The sequence below is a fragment of the Populus trichocarpa genome, chromosome 11 (assembly GCF_000002775.5).
Source record: "Populus trichocarpa isolate Nisqually-1 chromosome 11, P.trichocarpa_v4.1, whole genome shotgun sequence".
Classification (NCBI taxonomy): domain Eukaryota; kingdom Viridiplantae; phylum Streptophyta; class Magnoliopsida; order Malpighiales; family Salicaceae; genus Populus; species Populus trichocarpa.
Genome location: NC_037295.2, coordinates 16,065,455 through 16,086,287, shown reverse-complemented (window position 1 = coordinate 16,086,287; position 20,833 = coordinate 16,065,455). Strand labels below are relative to the sequence as shown.

Here is a 20,833-nt window from a genome sequence, read left to right as displayed (position 1 = left end):
TCTTCTTCCTTTCGCAAACCCTGCTTCGAAGCAGATCTCTCTAACACATCTCAAGGAAAAGGCATGGACATTAGTCCTGTCACAATACTCGTATCTATCCATACGCATACGCAGTCGAATAAAGCCCATCGTGGATCCATTTGACATGCAACTTGAATCTATGCTAAGCTAAGAAAATGACATCGATTAATACATAATAAATTAATTTCGTAGGGACATCGAGCATATACAGATTATATATATCAAGAACCAGAACTAGCAAGTTTTGATGTCGATTTCAAAGGTGGGGCTGTCTTTTTAAACCTAGTAAAAATCCTCAGACAGAGTAAACGGAAGAATATTAACGCTGTTTCCTTCAGCTTTCTGTCAGTTTCTTCTAGATACAGTGGACACAACTATATTTAACATGTTATATCTTGAAATTTGCAGTTTTTAAGTTTCTGCATTGAATTGATATTTTAATATGATATTAGAGTTTTTATAATTAAATAATTACGAGTTAGAATTTTATTACTTCTATTTATCTGATAAAAATCAATCACAAAATAATATAAATCTGTGTAAATTTCAAGTTTAAAAAACTTTTATTTAAAATAATATTTTGTAAAATAATATAAATCATATCCATAGTTATTTGTCAAAGCCCTGCTGAAAAAGACACCTTCCCTAGCTGACAAATATTCCAGCCAAAATTTCTTACTTTCAAAATTAAGGAGAAAACAGGCCCGAAAAGAAGTTCAGAAATGTGTAGAATGCTAGTGGTTGTAGTTGTCTGCAATGTCATGGGAATGGACAACGTAAATGTGTTACCTGTCCTTGAGGGAACTGTCATTTCACACAACAAGCTTGAACAACCATTGTAAAACTTGTATCTTAGGAGTTGTTTACTAAAGTGACGACTGAAGTGCTGCAAAAGACCCCAAATTGATAAAAAGGTTATTGAGAGATTAAGTGATGCGCAACTGATATATGCAGGTTCCTCAACCAACATCCTAGACATTGCTTTTTAAGATAATTATTTTAAGTTTGGTTTGATTTTTATCTTAAAAAATAACCAAAATAAAATTTTAAAAAACTAAAATATTCAAACCGGAACCGAACTAGAACCAGATCAAACTGACCATTTTCGATTTAGTTCGGTTTTTTAACATAAAAACCAGAAAACCTGTATTTTTTGGGCTTTTTTATGGCCTTTCTGATAGGCTTGTAATTAATGTTAATATTATCTAATTTTGTTATAAGATTCTATAATATATTTAATATTTTTTATCACTAAATATTCATTTATATTAAATTATTAATGCTAATATTGTGTTCAATATGTTGCAAGTCTTTCTAATATTTATGTTTTGGACTCCTCCTGCATCAAAGTTTAAATAACACACACACCAAGTTAAAATTTAAATTACAAAGCATCACCTTCAAAAGGTCTTAAAAAGAAACAACAAATAACCTTGCCATAAAAAATAAAACACTTTATGCAAAAAATATAAATCTTCATTGTGCACATCATCCTAATCGAAAAGCACATCAAGATGGCAAGAACATTACACTTTGATTCCTTAATACTATTGACATCAAAACCTGAAAATCAAGATCTAAAATTATAACATGATAAAATAAATTAAAATATGTAAAAAAAAGGTAGTATTTTACCATCAAAGTAACTTTTGAACTAATTATCATCCGTTGCTAGATGTAACTTTCCACCAAATTCTACAAAATAAAAAATTAGACATGTTAAATGATTGCAAACGATTTAATTAATAAATCAAAAAATAAAAGGTGCAAGTTTATAAAAAAAAATCACCTGACTCAAGGTTTTTGTAGGTTTCAAGATCATTTATCAAGCTTCTAATATCAGTTGGAATTGATCCATGATGCAACCAATTTTGACAACAAATGAGTGCTTGAACAGTTGCTGAAGGTAGAGAACTTCGAAACTGATCGAGTACACGACCACCTGTGCTAAATGCTGATTCAGAAGCCACTGTGGATATAGGAATAGCCAGAACATGTTGTGCAACCTTTGAAAGTGTCTTATATCTCAAAGAATTACTCTTCCACCAACCCAAAATATCTAACTTATCATTATTAGGATCCTCACAACTATCAATCAAATACCTCTCAACCTCATTTTTATTTTCCACTCTATCCATCTCCTGTAAATATCTTTTGAACTGAGCCAAAATGTCAACATCTACCTCCACATCATCAATAACATTAACATCTTGTTTATGCCTATTATTATCCACCACTTCATCAATTTTCAAATAAAACTCATACAAGCTCACCAAAACATCTTTCACCTTATTTGTTAGCAATTGTGCTTTGTCATAATCATACAAATCACCAAAACAAAATTTCACATATTTCAACTTGAAACGTGGATCTAAGACATTAGCCACGTATAACAAAAAATTCTGATTTCCTTCAAAACCCCAATACTTCTCAAACTTTAACATCATATTCATCGCCATTCCACTTAAAATATTGTCTTTGTTTTTACACAATTGCAACAAGTTTGTATGCATGTAAATTAATTCATTGAAGAAAGAATTTGATGTGACATGCAATGAGCCAGAAAATCTCAATGTAACCATATAAAAGATCTTTAAGAACTTCACCAAAGTTCTAGCATTTTTCCAATCCTCCAAACTAGGTGGCCCTATGTTTTTTTTATTCCCCTTTGAATCAACCTCCAAAAAGTAACTCATATACCTAGGTTCTTTTTCAGCTAACCTTACAAACACCTTTTCAAACTTTTCAGCAGCTTCTAGCATAAGATAAGTTGAATTCCATCGAGTTGCAACATCTAAACACAATGATTTCTTACACTCTATATGCAACTTTTCTGCACACTTCTTAAATGCAAGTTGCCTCGACGGTGAAGATCTCACAAACCTAATTGCATTTCGAATCTTAACAACTGAAACATTAATCTCTTTCAAGACATCACACACAATGAGGTTTACAATGTGTGCACAACATCTAACATGCAAATGCTCATTTGACAATATATTAGTTGGCCAATCTTTCATCACATTTTTCAAAAATGAAATAGTCACATTATTAGAGCTTGCATTATCTACTGTAACAGTCAAAACTTTATCAATCCCCCACTCTAACATACAATTCTCAATAACTTGACCAATTGTCTCACCCATATGATTGGAAACTTGACAAAAATTGAGAATTCTTTTATGCAAATTCCACTCATTATCAATCCAATGAGCTGTTAAACACATATAGTTAATATTTTGGATTGATGTCCATGTATCTGTTGTTAAGCACAATCGTTGACCCCTAAGAGCTGTCCTCAATCTATCCTTCTCTTCAACATAAAGCTTCAAACAATCTCTCATAATAGTGAAACGAGAAGGAATGACAAATCTAGGTTGCATAGTCCTAGCAAACAATTTAAATCCCCAACCCTCCACAAAATTAAAAGGCAACTCATCAATTATAACCATCTTTGCTAGTGCTTGTCTACATTCATCATAATTATAACATATTGCCTTAAGAGTTCCCACATTTTGTTCTCCCAATTCACCCTTCTCTATCTTAGGTTCTAATACCAAAACCTTTTGTTTCTTATCAACCACAAAAGGAAACTTTTTGCACACTTTTAAATGACTCCACATATTACTTGTGCCATTAACAATAGTATGACATGCAACATGTTTCCCACAATAATTACATTCACCTTTAGGGGCTTTAGGATCAACATCAAGTTTTGTAAAGTGATCCCAAATTTGTGATTTTTTTTTATCATCAGCATTTCTTTTCCTTGATGTAAGGACTTGAGGTTGTTTACCTTTTGTATCTGTGGTGGATCCTGCAGTGGTTGATTCTGCGTTAGTTTTTGAAGTTGGAGAATTTGTTGATGTTGGTGTAGTGCCTGTGGATAAAGCATTTTGAATTTGAGGATTTTCCATCTGTTATTACAAAATGAAAACATGTTAACAACCATAATTTATAATAGACTTACATTTATTAAAATTCAAAGAAACTAATAGAAACTTAAATGTACTAAAATTCAAAGAAACATGCATAATGTTTTACAGTCAAAACTAAAATTCTGGACACGCTTAAGCTAACACATGATTTACATCTGAAAATTGGACTGCAATCACTAACACATGACCCATTTTGCTTCCATCTCAAAGAAACTAATAGAAACTTAAATGTACTAAATGAATGATTGTATGCAGCCGCTGGAAAATTGAAGCTACACAAACTCTACTGTTAGGCTGAAACCCATCTACCTGTAAGTTCACTTTCATCATTTCATTTGAGAGCACATTAGTATATATATGTGCAATAATCTAAACATCCACAACAAAGCTGCCACCTAAAATTATATTTTAACAATCAAAAATATATTTTCTAATTCCACATTTCTTCGCACAAAATTGAGCAAGCAACTCAGGGCAGGCAACTAGACTTCACTCTAATGACAATAGCCAACCTAAGCCGTGCATGAAATATTGTTAACATATCAAAATTGCGTCTTGATCCTTTTTGCAAAACAGGTTAACATTCACAAAAGCTCCCACATATAAACACAAAACGGGTATACTTATATACACGCATTATCTCAAACTCTTCAAACAATAACAAGCCATCTTAAGTAATTACTTATTGCAAACCATAAAGATTAGAAGTGTCAAACTCTCACAGCAAGTCACGGAAAATCCAATACTGTTCCCAAAAGCACAAAAGTTTACTGCCCAATGACAGCAGAATTAACATTCCACCCAAGTCCTTCTCTAATAACCCTTAAACAGAGGAGACAGGTACCAATTCACATTAATCGGAAAGTTCACTATTATCACAAGTACGGGATAAAACCTCCTCCCCTAAAATGCATTCCCTCAAATTGACAACTTTACCTTTACACTCACGTAAGAACCAAAATTAAAAGAAACCCAGTTAAAAAAAATACATCCTTTCAGCTAAAAATCAACTAAAATTCATCTTTCACAACCAAAAAAAATCTATCTTTAGCCATCTTTTATACCAAAACCACCCAGAGGCAAACAAATTTCCCTACTAAACCATCAAATATTGCAAAGCAAGAAAAAGACTACGTAATTTGCAACTCGGTTCAATAGTAGAAGCACATAAAAAGAGAGAAAGAGAAAGATTCATAAAGAAAAAGTAAACCTCAAGGAACTCCTGGGCATAAGCTTGTGCAAGTTGATTCTTTAACTGGTCCTTCAAGTCTTCATCTGAAATTTGGGGTGACCCAGATCCCACACTTGAATGTGAAGAAAACGAATCCATAATTTCTCTCTCTCTCTGTCTCTCTGTAGGCTCTGTGACTGTTTCGGTGCTGACAGAGAGGGACAGTACTTGATATAAGCCCTAGAGAAAGTAGGATGATCTTTTTCTTTTTCGATTTTAATCCTTAAACCCTTGTTCAAGGCCCATTTGATGTTGTCCTGAGCCAAGGCCTAGCCTGGTTACAAAACTTGTTGGAGCCCGTAAATCTAAAATTTGGAAATAATTTTTAGTAAAATTAACATTCCTTCTAGTTTTTTTTTTACGCCATAACTCTCATACTCGACTTGTACTTTAATAAAAGCTGAAATATAAAAAACTAAATTTTTTTAAAAGTATAGAAACCAAAATAATAATTATCACATTCACTGTTAGTAATGTTATTAAAAAAAATGAAAAACAGTAATAGCACTACACAATTTTTTATCATCAACGATGATAATCTTAGATTCATTATCTCCATAATCATAGGCCGAAATGGCTAGAGCTTAAACTAACCAGCTTCACAGAGTCAATGGACCTCCAAACCCATCTTGACAAATTATTCATCAACTTATTCTACAAGAAATACATGAAAATTCTTTTTAGAATTAAACAAATTATCTTGACAAAAATATAATTGAGCTCCAAGTCTCCTTTCAACTAGTAAGGTGCGTCAATATTGGAGGCCTGCATATATGCCCTTTCAACTTGTATCATGGGTTCAATCTATGAAACAGTAATTGAAGTCACCTTACATTGCTTGTGATTTGAGTTGAAATTGGGCTTAAAGACAAGTGTCAACAAAATGCCATTGCTGATTTGGTCTTGGTCCTTCAAGTATTTTTTTGGTCTAGGCAAAGCAAGCAGGAAGGACCCACTTTGTTTTGATGATCAACTTCTTTTAAGGGGAGAGATCAAAATGCAAGAAGAAAATGAAAGGCATAACAAACATAGAGAGACCTTGTGGTTTATGGTTGCTATGATGCAAATGGTTGATATATTATCTTATAAATTATTAATAAAATAAAATAAAATGAAAGGGTGAAATGCTGAAAAACATTGTACACATACTCATAGTGCATTATAAATTACTATATAGCTTTTTTTTTAAAAAAAATTTATTATTTTGTAATTATTATTTTGTTCTTTATAAAAAAGAATAGCTAACTTGTCAATGAGGGTAATTCTATCTTTTTATAAATTCTATTGGTCATTAGCAAATTATTTGAGAACAACTATTTTATATATATATTTTGCATGGTTAATTTACTAAATTACCCTTAAAAACAAAAAAAAAATCATTAACCGTCGTCCAAGGTCATTTTCACATTTTTAATCTAGTTAGCACAATAAAATAACGTTAATATCCTTAAAAATAAAAAATTAATAAATTGTTACTTGAGGATTATTTTGTCTTTTCACAATGGTTTTATTATTATATTTATGTTAATTTAGAGGCAATTTAGTCTTTTAATAAATATAAAATATTTAAAAAAAGTGACCAACATGTGCAAAACACGTGTTAGGTGCTCTGTTGCCTTTAGGTAGTGTGTGCGAAGAATTAAAGCGATTAACAACGAGCTTTCTTGATGTGGTTGGATTCGTCTTGGTGACCCCTCTCTTCCAATACAGTATATGTGGCGTTCTAACATCTAGATTGGCGCTGGTAAGCTCTTTTTTCTTCTTTCTCTGTAAACCTCAGTTTTTGCGCATGGCATTTCAGAATTTCAAACCAACCATTTAGTTTGTTTTTCCTTTGTATTTGTTCCATATTCTTTTCTTTTTTATATAGAAATGGTTTATAGAATTGGATTTTTATTTATTTTCAAAGTTAAATTAGAATTTTATTTTACAAAATATAATTTTAGTTTATTATTGGAACAATTTGAAAATATAAGGACCAAAAGAGCTATTTTTCAATTTAATTATTAACATGCACGGAAACTTCAAATTAGCCCTATACTTTCGAGTCATGCACATTAAGTCCTTATTGTTTGAGGTTTTATATTTCAGTCTTTTTATCATCTTTGAATATTGAGGGATTAAGTCAATAAAATAAGAGTATATTAGTCAAATCAAATGTTTTGATACATATTTTGTATTTTTATAAATAGTTATGAATATATAATTATTATCTTAGAACTCCTATTTCCTGAAATAAAATGTTGTAAGAAGTTTGTAATAAAGAGTTTAGGCTGAGGCAAAGCATCTTCCGACGTCACAATGTTTCATCAGAAATTTCTCTCAGGAACAAAGAGAGAAGATTGCAATATTGGAGTCTCATTCTGACTCTACAATGTGTTCTCAGTAACAGAACTCATTACAAGTTTCCTGTGTGCAGATTTATAGATGACTCTGTGGAATTGTGACGTGTAAATCTTTAAATTCATCAAATCAATCCTTAAAGTTCTGTTCACAGAAAGCCAAAGTAGAAAAAAGAATCCCAGGCCAAAAAAGACTTAGACTAGATGTTAATCAAGTTCTTCTAGAAACATCAAGATTACCAAGTGGACAGATATACAAAAAATTCAGGTTCAGGTTCGTATATCTTAGAAATTTAAAGAAGAAAAGGAGAAACATCACGAAGAATAGAAAGGAAATTGGAGGTTCTAAATCCTTCACCTTCATATACGATCTTTAAGCTACAGGTTTATTGAAACTTACTGTGATGTTTTATAAAATAAAGAGAAAGAATAAATAGGTAAAGGCAATAATGCTCTTAGAAGCTTAAATTGAGTTATTTAAAAAATAATTTCATATGTAAGTTTGGGTTTGTTTAAATATGAAATTTTGGGTAAAAAAATCTTGTCTGTATTCTAGTCATGGATCCATGAATCGGGTCATGACACCAACATCTAAAATTAATTGCTTTGAGATAAAATAAAAAGGGTTATTGAATTTATTTTGAGTGTGAGGGTTCTTGAGCATAGAATAAACGACTGGTAGGTAATCATTCGAGATGCCGAGAGCCGGTGTTATGACTTGTAAAAGCAATAATAAACCAATCCTGAAAGGTATATTAACTAATCAGGTTTTAGGTTTGTTTTTCAATGGTTACAAGTTTAAATTCCTTTAAGGTTATTGGAGATTTACATAATTATTAACTTCAAGATTAGATTAGTTAAGGTATGTACAAACTAATCCAAACACTCACGTTAATAATAATAATAATAAAACATCATTAAAAAAAAAAAAGGACGCAAGCAAAGAGAGGCATGAGAGGAAGAGTAGTCAATACTAGCAGGCGCAAGTTGAGTGGCAGGTAGTTGAAAGATGTGTAGTTTTAGTGGTTGAATGATGTGAGAGAAGGAGAGTTTTGAGAGAGGTTTGTCACTAAGCTTCTATAAATACAGTGAGGTTGATATTTAATTATATGGTAGGAGGATCTCATTAATTCATAGGATCATGCCTTTATACTTTGTTAGATGGTTAGATAATATGTTGGGTTATTTTTTAAAGTGTTTTTTTTTAAAAAAAATATTGAAATAATATTTTTTTTAAAATAAAATAAAAAGTTTTTAATTATTTTAAATTATTTTTGAAATACAAAAAACAAACGGGCTATTTAAATAAAAGGAATTAAGACTTATTTCTCTTTTAAGCTAAATTGCTTACACTTGTTATGAAAGGCTAAAAGAAGTAATTACAATTAGACCTTCCTTTCGCAAACCCTGCTTCGAAGTCGATCTCTTTAATCATCTCAAGGAGAAGGCGTGGACATTAGTCCTGTCAGTGTCACAATACTCGTATCTATCCATACGCATACGCAGTTGAATAAAGCCCATCGATCGTGGATCCATTTGATATGCAACTTGAATCAATGCTAAGCTAAGAAAATGACTTCGATTAATACATAATAAATTAATTTCTTAGGGACATCGAGCATATACAGATTATATATATATCAAGAACCAGACTAGCAAGTTTTGATGTCGATTTCAAAGGTGGGGGGCTGTCTTTTTAAACTCAGTATAAAGTCTCAGACAGAGTAAACGGAAGAATATTAACGCTGTTTCCTTCAGCTTTCTGTCAGTTTCTTCTAGATATAGTGGACTCAATTATGTTGAACATTGCCTCCCTGCAGAATCGATGACTTTTATTGCATATGATAGAATGAACCATGCATGGTTAAAGAAAAAAAATATGAGAATACCATGGTTTCCTTTTTTTTCTTCTGGTATAGACTGCTAAAAGTCTAAAAGAATTTAAGTCCAACGAGAAAGGACACCTTCCCTAGCTGACAAATACTCCAGCCGAAATTTCTTACTCTCAAAATTTAGAAGAAAACAGGCCCGAGAAAGAAGTTCAGAAATATGTGTAGAATGCGATTGGTTGTAGTAGTCCGCAATGTCATGGGAATGGACAACGTAAATGTGTTATCCTTGAGGGAACTGTCATTTCAAACAACAAGCTTGAACAACCATTGTAAAAATTCTATCTTAGGAGTTGTTTAGTAAGATTGTTTTGGTCCTGTTTTTAGTCATAGAGAATGACATATTATCAGTGCTGAAAACAGGAAGTCGAGCATTGAAGCAATTCTTAAAGTCCAAAAGTCCTCGGCACAACAGCAAGTCACGATACTAATTCGAACAATTCTCTCTTCACTATCAAATTTCCATGTCATTGTAGTCAACAAATAAATCCAACTAGCGTTTACCTCAACAATAGGACATTAGATTAGAAAGTGAGCTGCAGAAAAATCATGAGAGTACCAGTGTATTACATTGCCATACTTCTCTTTTGCTCCTCTTTATTGCTGATTATACAAACAGCCACAGCTATTGACACCATAAACACAACTCAGTCCATTAGAGATGGCGATAACATAACTTCATCTGGTGGAAACTATGTGTTAGGGTTTTTCAGCCCAGGAAATTCCAAACACCGGTTCTTGGGGATATGGTATGGCAAAATATCTGTCCTGACTGCTGTTTGGGTTGCCAACAGAGAGGCTCCACTTAACGATTCATCGGGTGTTTTACGGCTTACAGACGAAGGAATTCTTGTCCTTCTCAATCGTACCGGGAGTGTAATTTGGTCTTCAAACACGTCAACACCAGCAAGGAATGCAGTTGCACAGCTTTTGGATTCAGGAAACCTTGTTGTGAAAGAGAAGGGTGATCATAACCTAGAAAATCTCTTATGGCAGAGTTTTGAACATCTCAGTGATACATTGTTGCCAGAAATGAAGCTAGGACGGAATAGAATAACGGGCATGGACTGGTACATTACATCATGGAAGTCAACGGATGATCCTTCGAGAGGTAACGTCTCAGAAATCCTTGTTCCTTATGGATATCCGGAGATACTTGTGATGGAGAATTCAATTGTGAGGCATCGGTCAGGACCGTGGAACGGCCTGCGATTCAGTGGTACGCCTCAGTTGAAACCAAATCCCATGTATACATTTGAATTTGTTTATAATGAGAAGGAGATATTCTACCGATATCATGTTCTTAATAGCTCAATGCTTACAAGGCTCGTGGTAACTCAAAATGGCGATATCCAGCGCTTTGCCTGGATTTCTCGGACACAAAGCTGGATAATTTATCTTACAGTAAATACTGATAATTGTGAACGTTATGCCCTATGTGGTGCAAATGGTATCTGTAGTATTGACAATTCACCAGTGTGCAATTGTTTGAATGGATTTGTACCGAATGTTCAAAGCGAATGGGAGATGATGGACTGGTCAAGCGGTTGCCTTAGAAGGACTCCACTAAATTGTTCTGGAGATGGGTTTCGACAGCTCTCAGGTGTGAAGTTGCCTGAGACTAAAACATCATGGTTTAACAAGAGTATGAACCTCGAGGAATGCAGGAACACATGCTTGAAGAACTGCAGTTGTACAGCATTTTCAAATTTGGACATCAGGAATGGAGGAAGTGGGTGTTTGCTCTGGTTTGGTGACCTGATTGATATCAGAATTTTCGTTGACAATAAGCCAGACATTTATGTAAGGATGGCAGCTTCTGAACTAGGTATGTAAATCTAACAAAGATAGGAGATAAAATGCGAGAGAATGAGAATTTAGACTTCATTTTCATCGTCACCATAAGCTGGTGAAAGTTTGCTGCCCGTAATAATGGCATTTCCTATTTTGTCTTTTAACTTAGTTTCACTCTGCCTTGGTATAGATAATGGTGGCGCTGTGAAGATTAATGCTAAATCCAATATGAAGAAGAGGATCATAGTAAGCACTGCGTTGTCTACAGGGATTCTATTCCTTTTCCTAGCCTTGTTCTGGTATATTTGGAAAAAAAAGCAGCAGAAAAAGGGTAAGTCCTTAAGATCATGAAATTTTCAGCACGTCGGATAGGCAGTTTAGTGTATTCCAATTTGACTTTAGTAATGTAAGGTACAGCCACGAATTGTTAAAGATCTCATTTAATTTGATGTCTCAGAAATTTGTGTTACAAGAAAATAAAGATTCACTGTTTCCTATTTAATCATAGCAGTTCTGCTTGCAGGAAAAGTCACAGGTATTGTTAGAAGTTCAATTAACAATCCAGGAGAAGATCTTGATTTACCGTTGTTCTATTTGGATACCTTGACTCTTGCTACCAATAACTTTTCAGTTGACAACAAGCTTGGAGAAGGGGGTTTCGGAGCAGTTTATAAGGTACTAATCATTAAACATTCAAGCAATTTCATGATACAAACTCCTGGAACCATGTAACCGAAACAATGACCATTACAAAGTGTTATTTCACTGGGCAATGATCTATTTGCTTTTGGTATTGAGTGGTTATTTACAGGGGACTTTGAAAGATGGACAAGAAATAGCTGTGAAGAGGCTCTCTAAGAATTCAAGACAAGGACTTGATGAGTTCAAAAATGAAGTCAAATACATGGTGAAACTTCAGCACCGGAATCTGGTGAAGCTTCTAGGTTGCTGCATTGAAGGCGATGAGTATATGTTGATCTACGAGTTCCTGCCTAACAAAAGCTTGAACTTCTTTATTTTCGGTTAGGATCTCTCTAACAAAACGCAGAAATTTACAAAACGCTAATTATCATTACCTTTATTCTTGTTCTTTTATTTACTTCATGTATCTGATGAGAACCAGAAAGGGCTGACTTGGGCAAAAAATTGGGCAGATGAAACACACAGCTTGAAACTAGATTGGCCTAAGCGCTACAACATCATCAATGGGATTGCTCGTGGACTCCTTTATCTTCACCAAGATTCAAGACTAAGAGTAATTCATAGAGATCTAAAAGCAAGCAATGTTTTATTGGATTACGAAATGAACCCAAAAATCTCAGACTTTGGCCTGGCTAGAAGTCTTGGAGGAAATGAAACCGAAGCCAATACAAATAAAGTGGTTGGAACATAGTAAGTGTTTCCAGATGCTTATTTTGTTCACTACAATTGATATCAACATCGACCTAACATTTTATGGATACTTCCAGTGGCTATATATCCCCTGAATATGCCATTGATGGACTCTACTCGCCAAAATCCGACGTCTTCAGCTTTGGAGTGCTGGTGCTAGAGATATTGAGTGGGAATAGGAATCGAGGATTCTGTCATCCTGACCACAACCTCAACCTTCTGGGGCACGTAAGTGAAAAAACTGTATCATTTCATAATCTTAAATACCGATCTCATTCTAACAACATGGTTTCATTATATCAGGCTTGGAAGCTGTTTACTGAAGGCAGGCCTTTGGAACTGGTTTCGGAATCAATAGTTGAAACTTGCAATTTATCTGAAGCGCTCCGTTTGATTCACGTGGGTTTATTATGCGTGCAAGAAAATCCAGAAGACAGGCCAACCATGTCATATGTGGTTTTGATGTTGGGTAATGAAGATGCCTTGCCTCGGCCTAAACAACCTGGTTTTTACACTGAAAGGGATTTGATTGAAGCAGCTTATACATCAAATTCAAGCCAGAGCAAACCATATTCGGCTAATGAATGCTCGATTTCGATGATAGAGGCAAGATAAATTGCTTTTGGTGCTGATGTTTTGTGTGGTCATGAAGTTCTTGATCGGTTATTTCTAGAAGCTATAGCGACTTCCAAGTCCTCCTTATGTTTGTCATGATACCGTTATAAATCTATTCCAGGGAATGAGAGTTTGATAATCTTGTTATGGTAAGCGCACTCAGTTGCGCATTTTCAGGAATGTCTTCCACTACACTAAACTTTGTGTAGTTTAAGGAGACGAAGTAAGAAATACTACTACTAGGTATAGGCATGATAGTAGAAGTAAGTTGACAAAAGGCTTCTGTATTGTAGTATGTCTTCCCCAATAATAAAAGGAACGCATGGTATGTGAAGAAGCGAAGGCACCATGTTGGGCATATATAGTAGCCATTCCTTTTTTTGCCTGCATTATTCCCATGAGGAGAGAAGCATAATGATCTCCTGGTATTCACTTGTTGAGGACCTTTGTCGCACAGTTGCAGACAGAATAGGAATATATATATATATATATATATATATATATATATATGGCGAAGAAAATGGCCCAAGTGAAACAACCATTTAACAACTGGGCCTAGCCCGAGTGTTTGGTGAACTGGATCTCGTAATTTTCTCCGAAAGATTCCCAATTGAACCGAGTCTACTTGAGGCCACTGCAATTGGGACAATGCTAAATGGCTCCCAACAACATAAACATAGTTCTAATCGTCGTGTATAGACTCAAAAATGGAGAAAAAGCCTACTTAAGCATGGTGATCGTCCCGTGCACAGGTTCCTTGTTCAACGAATACAAACCGACTAGCTATTTGCACTGAATAAATCTTTGGGGAAGTCTCAATTTGCATTAATAAGGTTTATGTATTTTCTCCCTTCCAAATCTTTCTATTTCAGTAAACTTGATCTCATAATTAAAATTAAAAAAAAAAAAAACTAAGGCTCAGTGCTTTACACTAAGCCAAGACTCTGGATTTCTATATATAATGTAATTACATTTTTTTTTCCCTCCATGTAAAAACCAAGAAACTTCAAATTTATGGGGGGTGTTTTATATATATATATAATATAATTAGCCCTAGCTTCTTGGTCTCTTTATATTTTTCAAAATAATTAAATAACTAAATTACTCTTAAAAACAAAAATTACTAAACTTACTATCAAGTGTCTTTTTGTCTTTTCACTATGATTTTTTTTTTGTTATAAATATTATTAAAAAAAATGATTGACACGTGCATTGTTCGCGTTAGCGTATGAGTGGTTATTATCCTTTCAGATAACACGTACGACATCACCAGGTAGCTAAACACTAGCTTTCAGGGTGATGTTGGAATCTCTTCAACATCCCCTACGTGACTAGGTGGTTCATGTAATCAATGGACCACTAATTTTGCATCGGTAACCTTTTCTTTTCTTTTCTTTCTCTTTTTTGATTTTCATATCAAACCCTTCAATTTTTCAAAGTAGCCTCTCAAATTATTTTTCTTCAGATTTAGTTCATATTCTTTTAATTACTATTTATTTTATTTGAAAAGATTTATAAAATTAAAATTGTTTTTCAATCTCATCCTTTAATTTTTTCATTTATCATATCTGGTCTTTATTCTTTTGATCGCTATTTCTTATATTATTTTCTTGATTTATTTTATTTTTTAATTTCATATCTTTTATTTTATTTCATTGAATTTTTATAACAGATTTGGTATGTATTCTATTGATTGCTATTTTTTTAATCCTTTTCTTGATTTATTTTGTTTTTCAATTTCATCAATTACTGTTTTATATCGTTTAATTTTTATACCAAATTTGGTTCTCATTCTTTTGATTGTTATTTGTTTTGTTTTAAAATTTTAGATGATTGAGAATTTTTTTTGTTGTTTTTTTTTAGATTTGTCTTTTATGGGATTACTCGGTCTCATAACCTAGATAATAAATTCTGAAGATTAGCCTAGTTTTACTTTTGTCCTTTTCTTTTGTTCTTTTTTAAATTGAATTTTTTTTGTCAAATTCATCATTTGACATGAGGTTATTAGGTCTTCAACTCAGTGAGTTTTGTCATTCTCCTTTCTATGTGGTTATCCTAATCTTATATCTCGAGTCATGGGTTAGTCGAGTTGACTTGTTTTTTTAACTTTTTTTTATTGATTTTTTCCAACTTTGCCTTTTATTATTTTGTTTGATTGAGAGTTGACCTCTATTTTTTTTTTATTGAGATTATTTTGTATTAGGTTATCATGCCCTCACAAGTGAGCCATGAATTTGCATGCTGATTAGAGTTAGGTTTTTTTGTTCGTTTTTAATTTTTTTTCAATTCATCCTTTAACATTTGATTTACTAACTTGTAATTGAGCTTCAATTTTTTTTCTTCTTTTTATGTGGTTATCTCGTTCTCATTAAATATTTACTTTGTTATCAAATAAGATCATTGATACCTTTTAAGAATATTTAGAAGGTATCTTTTTTGTAAAATTGGCAAGCATTATACAATGTCTAATCGAATTATCATAGAAATATAATACTTTATATATATATATATATATATATATATATATAATGTGAACAGTGAAATTAATTTTTTAAATTTGTATTTGTAAATTAAAGTAATATATGAAAATAGAAAACAACTCATTGAATCAGACATGTGTTCATATTATATTACCTCGATTTTTCTTTTCATTGTATTATAATATAAAAACTAGAGGCTAAAATGTTGAACCATATTTACAATATAGTAAAATGGATGATGTCATTCTATGTCACTTATTAAGTATTATTCTAAAGGTGTGGGTTTTTTATTATGCAAGGCTTCACAATTCATATTCCTCTTATACATATGGGCTATGTAAAATTTTATATTTTTTCAATTTGGTCCTTAAACTTTTTTTGGTGATTTAGTCCTAATTGAAGACCAATTGATTTAGATTTTTTATGAAAAGATAAGATTGAAAGAAGAGGGATCAAAATGAAAAAGGCGCCAAACATGGATGGCCTTCCATAAATTTCTCAAAAGACGCCCTTTGGTCATTGAACTTTAAAAATCACAAAAAGTATATAATTTTAGTACCTTAATGTTCTTCCAGTTCAATTTTAGTATAAAAGTTTATTTTTGTTATTTTTAGTCCCTAGTTGAGAGAGGAGATAGAGAGGTCGTCAGATTCCTGTGGTAGAAAAAAAAAGTATCATTGACATCAATTTAGGACACCAAAAAGGATGATATTTATGTCATATTATTTCATTTGATGAAGGGAGTTCATATTAGGTGGTTTTTTTACCTTTAAAGTTAATGAAAAAAACAGATCTGAACTTGGGTTGATCTTTGGATTCTGATTGATTTCGGTTTTTAGGGCGGTTTTTTGAGGCCATGGATAGATTTATCAATGTTCTTATGATGTTTGATAGGTGTTTTGGGTAAACAATAGGTTGAAAAATAGATTTTTGGGTAACAAAAACACAAGCCTTGATTTTCCGGGCACCACAGTGGCCAAAATCAGGGCAAATCAAATGACGCGTCGTCTGAATTGTTTTCTTCAAAACAAGTTGGGTGGACGACTCGTTAGCCTCAATTGAAAAAAAAAGAAAAAAGACACCACTCACGGTTGTCTGCCCGTGCACAGGCCTTCACAAAACAGGGCAGGCAAACAGGCTGGCTTGGATTGCCAGGCCCATCAACGCCTAACCTTTGTTCTCTTTTTTTTCTAATTTTTTTTTCTATTTTTTTAATTTATATTTAAATTAGTACCCCTTCTATTTTTCATTTTGCTTGGAGAGTCTCTTTTAAATGATGATGATTTTTAAAGTTATGCATTTAAATTTGAAGAGTTTTTATGATTCATCTATAATTTGTTTTTATCTTTTATATGGATGAAGTTTATTTTTTATAATAAGAAAAATTATTTTGAGATAATACTTCTAATATGTGTAGCCTAGCATGATTTTTTTTCTTTTTCTTTTATTCAATTAATTTAATTTGTATTTGTATTTCTAATATTTTTTTCTTAAATAAAAAAATTTAGCAAACACAACCGGGTAAATGTCTTATATTTCAAGATTATTTCTTGATTTAGTTCTGTCAGTCGATTTTTCAAATTTTATTTTAAGTATCATTGATGATTTTTTTTATTAATTTATTCGCACACATAGTTTTTTATTTATTTGATTATATGTATGCATAAAAGTTTTTATTTGAACCTAGATTTCTTAAACTATAGAAATACATTGAAAAAATTTGCATATGTAATATTTTTACATAAAGTAAAAATATCTGACCCATAATAGAGTGCAATGCAGGTCATATAACTAGTTATATATATATATATATATATTTTAGATTTAGTTAAAGTTAAAGTTGTCAAATCCTAGCATTCATCGGCAAGGCTATCAAAGTTTGAATGACGATCGCATTGCATGGCTGGCCAGTAACAAAGAAGAAGACTCTAATAGTAATTAACTCCCTGTCTAATAGAGTTAATTAAAATGAAAATGATAAAATATAATTTAATTTGACTTTCTTCGTTCTGTGCCAATGGATGTAGAGAAGAAACTACAAAAAGTAAACAGAGGGACGTAACAAGTTCTTAGTTTTTAGGCAGTGTGGAATTCTGAAGATGATTAGACTTCTTGCCCGGAATCTAGGCAAATCTAACTTTTTTTTTTTTTTTTGAAAAAAAAACTAAGGGTTCAATCGGGCGTGCTTGCTAAGGTAGGCCGTGCATGTACCCGGACAAAACAGGTTAAAGACCAGTAGCACTTGGTTTTTTTTTAATTATTTTTTTTTAAATTAATGATTTTTTATAATATTTTCTCTAAAATTTTTTAATTTATATTTAAATTAGAATCCCTTTTCTTTTTTATTTTTTGCTAGGCAAATCTGTTTTTTTCTTAAAACAATTTGGGGCGAATGATATAATTGTAAACAAAAAAAATTAGAAGTCTAATTGAGTAGGCCCACACATAGGCCCTGACAAAATAGATCAGGCCCGCGCATAGGTCATGATAAAATATTTATCGATTTTTCAAGTTTTATTTTTAAGTATTGTTAACGATTTTTTATTTATTTCTTTATTCACACACATAGTTTTTAATTTATTTAATTATAATATGCATAAATTTTTTTATTTAAACTTAAATTTTTTTAATTATAAAAATACATTAAAAAATCCTATATATATAATTTTTTTTATAAGAAATAGAAATATATGTCCCGCTAGAACGCAAATCACATAACTAATTATAATTAAAAGTTGTATTGAAATGAACACACACACACACACACACACATATATATATATATATATATAAAAAGTAAATATATATTAAATTTTAGAAGATTGTGTGTTATATAATTAATATAATAAAATCTTACTAAATTATCATTACATAGTTTTGAAATGTCAATTAAAAAAAATATAGTTTTTTATATTTAAAAAAGATGTATAATTTTCTGCAATGAAGGAAAAAAAATACACGAACCACTCACATAACAGCTGATATTGACTAGTTATTATTAAAAGTTAAAAGTTTTTTTTGTTACAATTAAAAGTTAAAAGTTGATATAACATACTTGAAGTCAAAGATTTTTTAAAACAATTATTTAACAGTTTACTTGCTACGGGTCATGCAAGTTGTAGAATTTTCCTGGTTGAGATTGGAAAGAGAGGTTGTTAGATTCTGGTGGATTAGAAAAAAATATTGTTGATATTAATTTATATTATTAAAATAAATAATATTTATTTTAAATGATTTTATTGATGATGGGAGTTTATATTAAATGTTTTTTTTTATTTTTAAATTTCATTAAAAAACATTAACACTGAGCTTGAGTTGATTTTAGTTTTTGGGACGAGTTTTTAGATTTTTTAAGACTATATATAGGTTTATCATAATTTTTACTGTGTTTTATAAGTGTTTTGGATCAAAATAGATTGAAAAACAAGTTTTTGGTTAAAAAACATAAGCTTTAATTTTCCGGTCACTATAATGACCGGAATATGGGCAAATATGATTTTCTTAAACAAAAAAAAATAAGAGCCTAATTAGGCGTGCCTGCAAGGACATGCCCGTGCATGAGCCATGAAAAAATAGGCAAGGCAAGTTGGTCTAACTTGTCAGGCCCAATAGCGCTTGATCTTTACTTTTTTTTAATTAATTATTATTTTATGGTTTCTTTTCTAATTTTTTTAATTTATATTTAAATTAATTTTTTTTTCACTTTCATCTTTTGCCAAAATCTAGGCAAATCTATTTTTTTTTCAAAAAAATATATGGGGTGGAGGATAATATCATCCGTCTTAGTTGCAAAAAAATAAAATAAAATCAAAGGCCCAATTTGAATGCATAGGCCATGACAAAGTGGGTAAGACTTGTGTATAGGCCCTGACAAATTATCTCTTGATTTTTCAAGTTTTATTTTTAAGTATCGTTAATAACTTTTTATTTATTTATTTATTCGCACACATAGTTTTTAATTTATTTGATTACATATATGTATAAATTTATTTATTTAAATTTAGATTTTTTAAATTATAAAAATATGTTGAAAAACCTTGTATATATAACTTTTTTATAAAAAATAAAAATATATGTCACGCAGCAGATCACAGGTCACATATCTCGTTTTATATATATATTTAAATTTTTAAAAGATTGTGTGTTATATAATTAATATAATAAAATCTTACTAAATTATCATTACAATAGTTTTGAAATATAATTTAATTTGACTTCCTTCGTTCTTTACCAATAGATGTAGAGAAGAAACTACGAAAAGTGAACAGAGGGACGAAGCAAGTTCAATTTTTAGGCAGTGTGGAATTGTGAAGACGGTTAGACTATTCAATGGTGCACGGCAATGTGCACCATAGAATTTTTTAACCAAAAAGACCGACTTTCCTCAAAGGAAGCCGCTCAACTGATTTAGTTTAGGCTCCCATCGAGACCAGGCGATGAAGTAGCGGGCGAAAGACGAAAGGCATAGTTGAAAAAGGCTATTGCTGCTACTTTTTTTACTCTTTAAAGAAGAGTTTCGTGACTTCTTGACAACAATGAAGCTGTGGTCAGGATTCGAGTCCAATACTGGACTGTAGCATTCAACCACAAAACCAGTTGTGTTCAAAAAATTTGAGAATGTAAATATTTCAACTCTGTTATTCATCATTCAATGGGATGGAGGGCAGTTTTGAAGACGGCGAGAGAAAAGTGATGAAAAGTCCTAGTAATTGTGGAATTGCTGGGTCTCTAATCCACGACACATGGATTAACGCCATAGATTAATCCATGGGATTGTAAAACACCGAGTCTCCAAAAGGTTATTGCATGCCTCTCAAGAGTTTCCTCTGTAAATCAATTTTATTTCAAAAAAGGAGAGAGATGGGAGAAGAATAAGAGAGAGAGAAAACAAGAAAAAACAAGGAGAGAGAGGGTTGGCCTGGCCACGGGTGCTAGGCCCACACGGCCAGAGAGGGTGGCTGCGTGTGATACTTCCACGTGGCAAGAGTTTTTTATTTTTGAAAAATCTATTTTTATTTTATTTTTACACGTTACCACCGGCTAATCCATCAACTTTCTCTAGTCTTGACTATCAATCTCACATGTCCTTATCTGCAAATAAAGTTTACTGGCGCTTACCTCTAAAATTTAT

The 20,833-nt window shown here is 32.0% G+C and overlaps 2 protein-coding genes across 2 annotated transcripts; one reads left to right on the top strand and one right to left on the bottom strand.

Annotated features, from left to right (window-relative positions):
• Positions 1-1,371: 1,371 nt before the first annotated feature.
• LOC18103411 (zinc finger BED domain-containing protein RICESLEEPER 2-like) lies at positions 1,372-5,389 on the bottom strand. Its single transcript, XM_024592096.2, has 4 exons — positions 5,170-5,389; positions 1,811-3,938; positions 1,657-1,716; positions 1,372-1,584 (listed from the first exon to the last, which is right to left on the bottom strand). Exons 1-3 carry the CDS (start codon positions 5,287-5,289, stop codon positions 1,676-1,678), a joined length of 2,289 nt encoding a protein of 762 aa, XP_024447864.2. The 5' UTR covers positions 5,290-5,389; the 3' UTR covers positions 1,372-1,584; positions 1,657-1,675.
• Positions 5,390-9,948: 4,559 nt separating this feature from the next.
• On the top strand, positions 9,949-13,559 carry LOC7462377 (G-type lectin S-receptor-like serine/threonine-protein kinase At4g27290). Its single transcript, XM_052445224.1, has 7 exons — positions 9,949-11,249; positions 11,406-11,546; positions 11,739-11,890; positions 12,027-12,237; positions 12,370-12,607; positions 12,685-12,835; positions 12,911-13,559. The coding sequence occupies exons 1-7, from the start codon at positions 9,971-9,973 to the stop codon at positions 13,220-13,222; spliced, it is 2,484 nt and encodes an 827-aa protein (XP_052301184.1). The 5' UTR covers positions 9,949-9,970; the 3' UTR covers positions 13,223-13,559.
• The last annotated feature ends 7,274 nt before the right edge of the window (positions 13,560-20,833 follow it).